At 48.8% G+C, this 12,757-nt stretch overlaps 1 protein-coding gene across 1 annotated transcript in view; it reads left to right on the top strand.

Annotated features, from left to right (window-relative positions):
• Nucleotides 1-12,579, top strand: part of SWAP70 (switching B cell complex subunit SWAP70) — a 68,379-nt gene extending 55,800 nt beyond the window's left edge. The window contains exons 8-12 of the mRNA XM_046686025.1: nucleotides 424-531; nucleotides 2,191-2,357; nucleotides 7,758-7,956; nucleotides 8,942-9,038; nucleotides 9,361-12,579. Coding sequence (XP_046541981.1) covers nucleotides 424-531; nucleotides 2,191-2,357; nucleotides 7,758-7,956; nucleotides 8,942-9,038; nucleotides 9,361-9,467 — 678 coding nt within the window. The 3' untranslated portion in view covers nucleotides 9,468-12,579. The remainder of the gene's footprint in view (nucleotides 1-423; nucleotides 532-2,190; nucleotides 2,358-7,757; nucleotides 7,957-8,941; nucleotides 9,039-9,360) is intronic.
• The last annotated feature ends 178 nt before the right edge of the window (nucleotides 12,580-12,757 follow it).

The raw sequence follows: 12,757 nt of genomic DNA, 5'->3' as shown, positions 1-12,757 counted from the left end.
TGTTTTTAATTGTTTTTTCACTGGGGAAAGAGTCCATGGAGTTCCTTATGCCATCCTTCTGGAAGCTGAGCTCTGGTAAAAATCTTAAGGAATAATGTATGAGATGACGAAACTGTACAGGAAGAGCTCAAGAAATAGATCTTGAACCTCGTGAACGATTTTACCTCAATAACTATTCTAAAATTTTCTCTGCAAAACGTTGTTCAGAGTTATCTGTAGTCATTCGTTTACCTAATTTGTGTGTTGATTGGGAAGGTCGTTGGAATGGAATTCCAGTGGATCTAGAAGTTTTCATTCTGTCTTTACTGAACATTAAGAATGTTTGACTTCTCCCATATGTCTAAGTGTGACCATTTCTCTCTCCAAATGCGCTTTCACTGGAACGTTTCCTGCTTTTCTGTGGATGGCTTTTCGATTGGGTAGAAACTGGAAGAAGCAGCATCTCGGGCAGCAGAAGAAGAAAAGAAACGCCTTCAGACTCAAGTGGAATTACAGGCCAGGTTCAACACCGAGCTGGAGCGAGAGAAGCTTGTGAGTCCCATGCGGCTGGGGAATGCTGCAGCGTTCGCTCACGGCACCAGCCGGGGTCAGGGGAGGGACGAAGGCCTGGGAGGCTGGAGTGAGGCCATCTTGTCAGCTTGGCTCTGCCACTGACTTGCAATGGGAAAGCTACAGGGGAGTTATTGGGGAAGTCATGTGTTCGTGCATTCATCCGTTATTGGTTTATCGAGCACCTTCTATGTTCTGGGCACCATGTGAAAGATATAGAGGTAAAAGACGTAAACCTTGCTTTCAAGACCCTGAAGCAGGAATTTATGGACTGGGTGCTAAGGACTGTGGTTAAGGTGACTGTATCTCCTGGTTCGCCTGGGACAGTCCCTGCTATCCTGGTGTAATTATTTATAGCGTCCCTTTTCCTTCTCAGAGAGTCCTGGCTTGGAAAATAAATAGCTATGGAAAAACTAAGCATAGGTTTCATGACATTTCTCCTCTGTAATGAGCAAAGTGGGGGTTCTGAAATCTTGAGAACATGTGAGTTCTCGTCTGTCTTGGCAGCTCTGACTCATCTGAGAGGTTCCCATCCCCAAGAGACTCAAGAGCTAGGTGGTTTTAGACAGTTGGCTGGTTAATTGGAACACGGGTCAAGGGGTCTGGGTTTGCTTCCTTTCTTCTCCTTTGTGTTTTTTTTGTTTTGTTTCGTGGAGGAAGATTAGCCCTGAGCTGACATCTGTGCCAGTCTTCCTCCACTTTATATGTGGGTCACTGCCACAGCATGGATGACGAGTGGTGTGGGTCTACACCTGGGATCTGAACCCATGAACCCAAGCTGCCGCAGTGGAGAGCGCATAACTTAACCACTGTGCCATGGAGCTGGCCCCTCTCTGCGCCTTCTAACTGAGCATGAGTTTTCTCTTCTTCAAATCAGGGGGTTTATCATATGATCTCTCATGACTCTTACGAGATGAAGTGAGCTAATATGAGTGAAAATATTTTAGAAACCACAGACACATAGGCTAATGTGTGTTGTTACATTTAGGATGTCCTTGTCTTTTAGTTTTTAGGGCAGAGGTTCAAAACTCTTTAACCCAGAGGGGAGAAACCATATGTCTTTAACCCAGAGGGGAGAAACCATATGTTTGTGCTACTCGGTTACTCCAGGGCTGGAGGTGCCCCAGGGAGGGCGATGGGAGGGATCAGGCAGCCACCCGAGTGCAGGGGGAGGTGCTGCACGTTGCTCTTTCTTTTTCCCGTTATTTTAACCCTTGGCTCTTCTGACTGGTAAGACGTTCATTCCTTTTAGAGAAGACTGTGTTGGTAAAGAGCTTGTGTCTTTAAGATAGACAAGAATTGAAAGAGAAATTATACAGGGAATCATTTTTTTTTTCTTGCCTGGAGTCTTCAGATGTGGAGTAGAAGGGATGGAAATTATACCAGGGCAGGAAAACGGCCCTGGGGTTGTAGTTTGTGCCCTGGACTCGGTGGGCGTGTCTTGGTGTTGGTATTGGGTGTGGTGCTCTCGATCCCTCTGTCCTTGGTTCAGACTGGAGGGCGGGGCCCTGGCCACCCTGGCGGGCTGCAGCGGTGGACTGTGGCGGGCTGTGGCAACCCTGCAGGATGGGGGCGGAGTGGGAGGCCTTCCCCAAGCGCAAAGTCTCCCTGTGTTTACACATGACCCCTTTCTACCATCAGATCAGACAGCAGATGGAAGAACAGGTTGCCCAAAAGTCCTCGGAACTGGAACAGTATTTGCAGCGAGTACGGGAGCTGGAAGACATGTACCTAAAGCTGCAGGAGGCCCTCGAGGACGAGAGACAGGCCCGGCAAGATGAAGAGACCGTGCGGAAGCTTCAGGCCAGGTGGCAGATCAGTTTGTACACTGTACCTTTATGTACTTTGCTGGGGCTAAATCGGCTTCTAGGAATGCCTCACACCCGGTGGAGAGGGAGGAGGGTCTCTGCCAGATGAGAGGGACCCTGGAGGCTTGGCTGGCTGCGTTCTTTCCCTCAGTCTAGGGCCCTGGGACCCTGGCTTCCTGGGCTGTATCTGCTGTCGAGCAGTCTGCTGGGTGTGTTTGACGGGGTGCCCTTCGTCGTATTCTCGAATGTCCGTGGACCCAGGATCAGCTCTGCTGGGAACCTGGCTTGTTTGACATGTTCCAGACGAGAGAGGACCCCTGGTATGGAGATAGGCGTGCTTCAGGCCAGAGTTACAGCACTTTTGGGGGATAAGGAGGAAATAAGCCGTTTCCATTTGGTCATTCAGGATTGGTGATATTCCTTACATTACGTTACTTGAAATCTTAGTTTTAGAAGTTCTTGAAACCTAGGTTTTTTTCCTTAGAGCTTTTAAGGTTGGGTTTACTGTTGATGATGGTCGTGTTCTCACATGAGAACTCTCCATTTTTGGCCTTTGTAGCAGCAGGGAGGATGCGGTAGAATGAAGACACCAAAGAGAACCTCGGAGCTCCCCTGCGTCCGTTCCTAACTTGTTGCCCCGCTGCTTTCTTTGAGCGGCCATCAGGGATGCCATGCTGGGAATGTTTCCCCAGTTGCAGTGGCTCTGCAGTGTAGATGTGCCGCAGGTTTCATGACCCCGGTTTTGGGAGCAGGTGTGAGATGAGCTGGGTGGATTTTCCACGGCTGCTGTTCCACGTGTGGAGCAGCGGAAGATGCCGTTTAATCTTTGGGTAGGAAGAAAGGAAGAACGAGGTCTTTGTTGTGTACTTTGCTAAAAATGACTTCAAAAATCAATAATTAGGTTTTGAAAATTTTGATTCCATTAAGGAAAAATGATATTTTAAATAGAAAGTTAAATGCTTAGCACGTTGCTTGGCATTTTTAGGTCCCACGGTATGTGTTCGCTGTGCTGCGGGTGTTAAGCGGATTCTTGGAGCTGCCATGCAGCTGCCACTGGGCAGTGACGTTAGCACAAGATCCCCCGCACGCGAAGGTCGGAGTCCCACATGACTTCCGAAGAGAGGCGTTCTCAGGGACACTGGGTGCTTTCTGAGCCTCTGTATAATTTGTAGCGTGTCCAGAGTTTATAGGTTGCCCTTGTCCAGAGAATTCAGATGAGCTGTGGCGTATTACTTCTCTGTAGTTTCGAGAGAGGTTGGTTATGACAGGGCAGAGATTAGAGCACACAGGGAACCAGGTAACTCTAGAAGTTTATGAAAGTGTTAGTTATTTTGTGTTTATAGAATGAGTGATGTCTTGAATAAGAGACAATTTTTGGTAATTCAACTTGTAGTTTTTAACCGGTGGTCAATATCAGAATCACCTGCAAAGCCTTTAAAAAATACACATGTAGGGCCTGTCCCACATTTACTGAATCAGAACATCTGTGGGTGGGAGCCAGGCATGAGTATTAATTTAAAAAGCTCTGGCGAATTACTTTGTACACTCCGATTTAAGTAAATAGCAAAATGGTTTTGCTGCTGCATACCACGACGTACAGCTCTGCTCCAATAGCTGAAATTACTGCAAAAAGTGAACTTTTCCTTGGTGTGCAAAGGCTACTTTATGAATATAATTATTGCACTCTTCTAAATTATTTTTCTTTTCACTTAGTTTTTGGAACTTGAAATGGACAAATTTGCCCCCTCTAGTGGTCATTTTTGAGTGAGGCAAGTCCATCTCTTTCCTGAAGTCGTACAAGGCTGAGGGAGGGAGGCCTTTTGTCCAACTGGCAAAGGGACTTTCTCCTTGCTTCCTGCTCCTCAGAGAAGCCCTTTTTGGGTAGAAAATCAAGGAAAGTCACCGTGGAATTGGGATAGAAACATTGAAGTCGGGCACTAATGAGATGGCACAGTCTCAGGCCGCAGGTGTGCGAAGGGCTGGTTCGTTACCCTCCCTTCCTGTCTTTAAGCCACAGCAAGTCCTGCTTGGACTCTGGCATCTCATTGTTCTTCCAATGGGTGGTCTTTCTCTGTCACTGTCTTAAGTTTCCCCAGAGATACTTGTTCTAGTCCATTGTTTAAATACAAGAACTTTGCCGTGAGCCATCTGGGTCTTACAATTTTTTTTTCTTTAAGATTGAAGTTTGTTTTTTTTGATGTATAATCTGAAGGTTGTCTAGCCTCTTCTGAATGGGAACTCAGAAGAAAACTGTTCATTTAACATTTGGACAACTCAATTATTGGAAAATTCTTGAGGCTGAGCCATAATCTGTCCCATTTATAGCTTCCACCCACTGGATTTTTGGATCTTAGGGCCTGGGAGCGTCCCTTAGTCATGTCTGTATTCTCAGCAACTGGTGCAGTGCCTGGCACGTGGTAAGTGCCCGAGGGATAATTGTTGAATGAATGAATGGGTCCAAGTTCTACTCATTGGGGCCGGTGGAACAGCAGTCTCTTCCACCTGATAATACTTTCCAGGTATCTGAGGGCAGTCAGGGACTGAGCTCTGGAGTGGGGTCTGTGTTTGATCCCCAGCTCTGATGTTTTCTAGCTGTGGAATTTTAGAAGTTATTTCACTCCCCTGAGCCTTCAGTTTCTTCAGTCACCAGTCTTGTCGGGTTGTTGTGAAGATTACACGAGATAACGCATGCAGAGTGCTTGTTGTGATGTCTGGCGTGTGGTAGTCACTCAGAGTGTGTTAGTTTCAGTTCCTTTGTATCATTTGCAAGTAAGGAAGATATATAATGTGTAGGTTGTCAAAATAAGCCTTCATAAAAGTTACTGACCGGCTGGGATGATGACTTTAGACCAAGATGAGAGTTTAAAATATCAACAGAACAAGTACAGGATCCACGAGGCTTAATAGCGGTTCATTTGAAAAGCTTCAGGGTTTTAGTTCCTTGTGATTTGATTGCCAAAAACGTCAAATACTCTCAGGCAGCCTGAATGAATGTGAAGCGTCCAGAGCAAATGAGGTGATAGTCCCTCGCTAATAATAAGAGCTGCTGTTTATTCAGCACTTTCTCATGGTTGGTATTGTTCTAAGTGTCTTACCTGCATTATCACATTTAATGCATCGCAAACCTTTGATGAGGGGTGTAGTTCCGTTGCCTTTTTTTTAAAAGCGTGGCACCTGAGCTAACATCGGTTGCCACTCTTTTTTTTTTTTTGCCCCTTCTTCTTCTCCCCAGATCCCCCCAGTACACAGTTGTATATTTTAGTTGTGGGTCCTTCTAGTTGTGGCATGTGGGACGCCGCCTCAGCATGGCCCGATGAGTGGTGCCATGTCCGCGCCCAGGGTCCAAACCGGCGAAACCCTGGGCCGCCGAAGCAGAGCGTGCGAACTCAACCACTTGGCCATGGGGCCGGCCCCTCCTTTTCCTTTTTTATAAATGAGGAAACTGAGGCAAAGCGAGGTTAAACTCTTTGGTCAGGGGTCTTGTTTAGAAACCACAGAAGTCAACTTGGGTTCAAGCAGTGAAAGAAATTCTTAGAAAGTTCTTGAGTAGTTCACCAGTTCCACAGAAAAGCAGGCGGCATGCCTAGAACACAGGCACCAACCGTGGGAGGCTGAGCAGCCCAAACCACAGCCGAGACCAGGCCACGGCATGAGTCCAGTGAGGCTGCCGCTGGTGCCAGCATTGGCACTGTGGGTCAGTAGTCACCATTGCTCCTGCCGTCACTCGATGCTGGACGTTGCTGTCACTAGCAAGATAAATTCTCCACTGTCTCTGCTCCTTTGTGTCAGTTGTTTCAAAGTTCCAGGAGGGGCATCTCCTTGGCAAAAGCCCAGCTCAGGCTTCCGCTGTAGCCTGGCTGCCAAGGGGCAGGAGGGCAGATGTCTAGCCTTTGGCTTCTAGAATGGGAGATGGGCCCTGCTTTCCATGAAGATGCCTACTGTGGCAGATTCCCTGGGCACATGAAGGGGCTTTGGATGCTGGGCAGCCCAAACACCTGCAAATATCCATTCCCCCCTCCATACTGCCACCAGTAGGATGAAGACACAGTGGCCCTCCCAGTCTTGTTTACTGTTGTTCTCTCCAGTGCCTAGAAAAGCACATAGAAGGTGCATAATATATACATATTGAGTGAGTGAATAAACTCTGCAGTGGTCAGACCACATTTACAGTGTTGTGTTCAGTTGTGGACAGCACACTCCAGGAGACGGCTAAGATAGAGCAGTTTGGTCCTTTGTGGAACTAGAGAGAGTGGATGGAAGAGCTCGTCTTAGTTCAGGAAGAACTTTCTAAGGATCGAGGCTGCCCATATATTAACTGGCCCGATTTGTGCGGTGGTGAGTGGCCCATCACACAGAGCATTTGAGCAGAGTTGGAAAACTACCTCGCAGGGTGTTGGAGAGAGTCTTCTCGCCGTGATATGGGTGGGGCGTTGGGGGTGGTCGGATAAGGGCTGTATAGTCAGTTACTTTTCTTCCTTTGTTGTTGGTTCTAGAAGAGCATACCCTCTTAGGTAGTTTACGTAGTTACATAACTGGCCTGCTGTGTGGCTCATTGCATAGTCCTGATGGTCCAGCCCCTGGAAATGTGTCCTGGGCTGGCGTCTAACGACATTGTTTACACTTTGGGTACAGGACGGGGCTGTGTGTTAGTTTATTTATTTACATAGCTGCGCAGCTGGATGTCCCCGGATAGATAGCCTGTTATTGAAAGGTAACACTTTGGAGTCACACAGACCTGGGTTGAAGTCCAGGGCTGCCTGCAGCATGAGTGCTGTGGCTTCGACTGGAACGCAGGGGTGACGGCGCCTGGTAGGACTGTGGGGGCCGGCCATGGAGGAGGGAAGGTGCTGGCGCGTAGTAACTGCTCGGTAAACTCTCTGTTATTTGTCTGCCTTTCATTGGCGCCTTTTTCCCTCACCTTCATTAGTTTAATTATCAGCTTTTTCCTTGGTGATAGGCTTTTACTAGATGAAAAATGTCTTAATGTTGTAGCAACCAGGCACACTTGGCCCTGCCACCTGCCAGGTGAGTGACCCAGGACAGGGCACTAAGCGTCTGCCTCACTTTCTTCATCTCTGAAATGTGAGTAATAACAGAACTTAAGTCTCTTGTGAGGATCGAGGAAATACACTTAGCTCTTGGCCCTGTTCATGGCACATTAAGCCCTCCTGAAATGCAGTTCATTTTTTTTTCAAAAAAGAGTGAAACAGAGCTCAGAGCAGGACCCTGGGTCACCTGCCGACTTTGGGAATATTGGCCTTTCTGGCTGCCGGTTCCCTCCTTGGGCAGTGAGAGGTGGATGAGGTGACCTCCATGTTCTCTCCTGCCCTCAAATGCCCTGTCACCTGCCGGGCCGGGGGTGTGACCGGGCACGTGTGATCCGGACTCTCCGCGTTGCAGGTTGCTGGAGGAGGAGTCTTCCAAGAGGGCTGAGCTGGAGAAGTGGCACCTGGAGCAGCAGCAGGCCATCCAGACGACCGAGGCGGAGAAGCAGGCGCTGGAGGACCAGCGCGCGATGAAAGAGCAGGCCCTCCAGGAGGCCATGGAGCAGCTGCGGCGGCTTGAGCTCGAGCGCAAGCAGGCACTCGAGCAGTATGAGGTAAGTAGGCGGCTCCTCGGCGCGTGTAGACTTTGAAAACAAGCATTTTTCAATAAGAGTATCTGCTCAGCGTAAGAAGCTGCGGTGAGAGTTCTGCTTACTAGGTAAGGAGAAAGAAGTCTTTGTAGGCGGTGAGGGGTCTGTCAGGGTCCGGTCAGGAGACGGAACCACAGTCATCGGAACAGGGGAAGTTTAATCTAAACAGTTAATAACTGGAGCAGGATCACCTACGGAGCGGTCGGAAAACCCTGAGAATGTGGGAGCAGCAGGTGCGGGAAGCAGCCTCTGGCGGTGGGACCGAGGCAGGGCGCCCAGGGAAGGAACGCATCTGGAATTGGGTCCCCCTGTTCCTTGCCCCTCAAGCCCGGTGCTCTGATCCAGATCCTTTGAGAGGGCATGGCCTGGGCCACCAGGCGGCAGAAGAGCTCGTGGAGGTGCTGCGCCAGCGGAACTCACTGGGAAGGCGGCCCCTGGGGCACTGGCGGAAGCTGCCTGCAGGGAGGAGCCACTGACACTCCCTGGGGTGAGCACCCTGGGTGTCCCGTGTGCCACAGGAGCCGCCGAGAGGAGCGCAGTGGAGCCTGGAAGCAAAGCCCCTTCCTCCTCCCGTGTCCCTTCAGCGCCCTCTACTGCCAAAGCGGAAATGGTGCCAGCTGGTCACCATGGTGTCAGCTAGTGTCACCCCAGGATAGGAAGGAAGAGTGGATTTGGAGCCAAGAGGCAGTAAACCATAACTGACACACGAGGATTTTATGTTCGTCTACATTTAGGGTGAATTAGGTCCTCTGTGTGACCTTGGGCAGGTTACTTAAGCGCTCTGAATCTTAGTTTCCACATCTGTAAAATGGGAGTAGTAATAGTCTGCTTCTCAGAGTGGCAGTGAGGGTTTCATGAGAGAATCTGCAAACGTAGTGAGTGCCCAGCCATTGCTGTTTGACTCTCACACTTGTGTGTTCGCATAATCTACGATCTTCTTTCCTTCCAGGGAGTTAAAAAGAAGCTGGAGATGGCAACTAATAAGACCAAGAGCTGGAAGGACAAAGTGGCCCAGCATGAAGGATTAATTCGATTGATAGAACCAGGTAACACACTCTTTAAAGTAATCGTATATTTGTCCAATTTATTTTTCTGTTTTAATTGTCTATTTCAGTTGGACTAAGAAACTTCTCTAGCCCAAATATACAGAAACCAAGCTGTTTAGGGTAAATTTCTCTTGAATAACTTGCCCTCTGATAGATGAGAATCTCCACTGTATACATCTTCTAGTTGTTTTGGCTGGTATGACATTTCTGGATGTCCCTCAGAGAAGAAATTAAGTAGAAAAGTTACTATTTTGTCTGCAGAAAAATGATGTTAGTTGAAGAATATAATACTTCCTCCATTTAAAGTATGTTTATCTCTTAGGTTCCAAAAAACCTCACCTGATCACTAACTGGGGCCCCGCGGCTTTCACCCAGGCCGAACTAGAAGAGAGAGAGAAGAGCTGGAAGGGGAAGAAGACCACGGAGTGAGCGGGCGCCGGCACAGAGGCCGCGCTGGTGCTGTCGGCCCAAGTGTGGCGGGAAGGCTTTCTTTCTGCCCCAGACGGAAGGACCTGGCTCAGCTGCTTCTCCTCTTCTGCCTTCCGCCCTCCTAGCGTGTCAGTACCTAAGGAGGCCTTCTTGCTGATCTTCTGCAAATGAGGGCTGCCCCGAAAAGGAAAAAAAGGCAACATTGTCAAGCTCTTTACTCTTTCTTTGAAAACTCAGCTTTTGAAAATTCCCTTTAGCTCTCTCAGACTCTCGTGGGAAGGAGGCAGCGCACAGCGCAGCGGCCCGGGGTCTGCACGGTTGGGGGGTGCACGCAGGATCCCCGCTCATCAGAACCGCTGTGCATGGGCCCGTCCTTTCCTTGGCAGCACGGTTCCTTCTCCGAGTACATGTTTCTAAACTAGATTGGCCTGTCGGTGTGCCAGCACATGCCAACTGACGCAGGAGGCCTCTGACCCCTGCTGCTCCGATGGAGAAGGCGCTGGCTGCGTGGGGACGTGGCCTCGACTGAGCTGTTGTAGTCCGCGTGGGCGGTGTGCAGGAGGCTTCTGTTTAATTCACGCTCGCACTGACTTCTACCCCGGCCCCAGCGCTGTCTGGGAGGCAGAAATCCCTTTAACAATGCTTTGGCTAAGATAGAGCCTTGTGAATCAAAGGCAGCCCAGAGGTGAACTCAGTCAGCCCCGTTTGGAATGACATTTTGACGTTAACTGAATTCCTTCTAATATTTAAAATGGTTTCAGCTGTCAAAGTGTGGCAGGCCCCGTGGTTTTCCTTTTGTAGTTACTGTACAGAAGATTTCAGAGTGTGAATGTTTGTCATAATCAGGCCTTTTCCTTAATAAATAGGGATATGATCATTTATAGGAATTATACATGAGAAAAGTTTTAAAAGTGTATTTTTGTGATGTGCTATGCTGAGAGGGAACAAGATATTTATAATTTTCAAACATTCTTACCTAAATATTGTAAAATGTAATAAGCTGAACTTTCTTAAATTTTTGCTAATTTTCTAAGATGTATTAAAAATGTTTTGTATTTTTTTTTTTTTTTTAGTAAAATGGACTCAGTTAGAAAATAAAAAATACCAGAAAAGCAGGCATTTTCAGCTGTCTGATTTGGTAGAGCAGTAGGGTCAGGTTGTGGGTACGTGTGCACGTTTTCATGGAATGAGATGGACTTGAGTTTAAGGACACTTCCTGAGAACACTGGTTTGGAGTTTGGACCCCAGACCAGCGCTTCACGAAGTTAACTATGGCTTCATGTTTGCTGTTTGAGTCACTAATGTGGGAAACCATGGCTGATGTGTCAGCTCACAGACGGGAACTGAGAGAGATGATTGCTCCCTCATTGTTGCTGTTACCTCCAGATCCTCTTACCTCTGCTTTCCTGAATTTTCTTTTTATGCCTTTCGGTTTTTCTTTCAGTTTTACCAGAGTAAACAGAGTGGTTTTTTGTTTTGGTTTTTCATGGTCACCAAGATTAAAACGCCTATTGTGGACTAAGCAGGCCCACTCAGTCCGACTGGATTGTAGCGTGGGAAGCTGATCTTTCCCGTCTAGAGCGCGAACTACACTGATGGGTGTTTTTTTAAACGGTTCTTTGTCTGCTACGGTGATTCTTAACCGGGGGTGATTTTGCCCCCCATGGGACATTTGGCAGTGTCTGGAGACATTTTTGGTTTTCACGGCTGGGAGTGTTCCTGGCATCTAGTGGGGAGAGGCCTGGGATGCTGCCAGCATCCTATAGGTCACAGGACAGCCCCCCAATAATTAGGAAGAATTATCTGGCCTAAGATGTCAGCAGTGCCGAGGTTGGGAAAGCTTGCTCAGGGGGAGGCAAGTTCTGTTGTCCAGAAGGAGCAGGCTGTGGAGGCAGGCTGTCCTCTGAGGAGGCCCAGCAGTTGACCTCTGGTGTGACGTGGGCGCATCTGGAAGGCAGAGAGGCTGTGTGCTCCGTGAGCAGGCAGAGCGCGGAAGGCAGGGCTTGGGTGCGCCCTGTGGGCCGTTGTGCTCCAGAAACTCTCTCAGTGCCTTTTGAATATAGATCCAATGGGAATTGCTTTGGCTGTGTTTGAAAATCTTTCTGTGACGCACGTTGCTGAGGAGTGAAGTGTGCGGGCTGCCGTGACCTTGATGTCCTCCCAGGAGTGGCTAAACCCAGGGAGGGTCCGTCAGAGCCGTTTGGCAGCGGGTGAGGAATGAGTGTTCAGATTTACTGCCCTGCTGGTCAGGGACCTCGCGGAGCACTGCTGCTGCCACACTTGTCAAGGCCTCCATTGCACCTTCAGGGTGGGGACAGCAAGGCCCAGCTGCCCTCGTGCGGGGAGGGTCACGTTGACCCCGGCCACATGGAAGTGTGGAAGAGGCGCTGGCTGGCTTTGACCCGTTCACGGGGTGCTGAAAATTGATCGAAAGACTCAGCCTTGGCAATAGTTTAAGGAATATCTGTTTCTTTCTTTCTTCTGTCTTCCCCTCTACTTCCTTCTTTCTTTATATATTCATTTTGAGAGCTGTGAAAGTCATCCCTCAGCTTTGGGAAGCTATTCCGCAGTATCGACTGAAGCTGAAGTCAACGCCTGCCCTGTGGGCCAGCGCTTCCACACCAGGAGACCAACAGGGAGGTCACGGCAGCTTCGTTTAGGGTCGCCCCACCAGAAACACCCAAACGCCTGTCCTGGGAGAACAGATCAGTGAGTTGTGGTATATTCAGACAAAGGATGCTACACTTGAATTATAGTAACGTGTCACTGAGAGAGGCAACGATGCGGATGGATCTCACAGACATGGTGAGCAAAGAGCCCAAACACAGAAAATATACTGTGTGATTCCATTTATATTAATTTCCAGAACAGGCAAAGCTCATCTGTGGATTTTGGTCAGAGTTGTGGTTACCTAGCTGTGGGAGGGGTGGTTGTTGACTGGAAAAGGGCACCAGTGAAGCTTGGGGGATGCTGGAAATGGGCAGTGGTTACATAAGTAAAAGATATCAACTTTACACGCAAGATTTGTGCAGTTTACTGCTTGTTAACTGTGGAACCTCTGGAATGCTGGAAATGGCTAGTCACTAGGGGTCAGCTGGTCCAACACCCTCACTTTGCAGAGAAGGACCTGCAAGGGGAAGAGCCAAATCCACACTGGAACTCCTGACCCTCCTCTAGAATGCGGTTCATCCTACCACCTGCCTCCTTTTGGGTCCTTTAAATACATTTTGATGGCAAACATTATCTCAGTGGGTTTCTATTCCACATCACCAGCCAGCGGCGTGTCCACG

Source organism: Equus quagga, chromosome 14 (assembly GCF_021613505.1).
Source record: "Equus quagga isolate Etosha38 chromosome 14, UCLA_HA_Equagga_1.0, whole genome shotgun sequence".
Taxonomy (NCBI): domain Eukaryota; kingdom Metazoa; phylum Chordata; class Mammalia; order Perissodactyla; family Equidae; genus Equus; species Equus quagga.
This window is presented reverse-complemented; position numbering and strand designations above follow the sequence as displayed.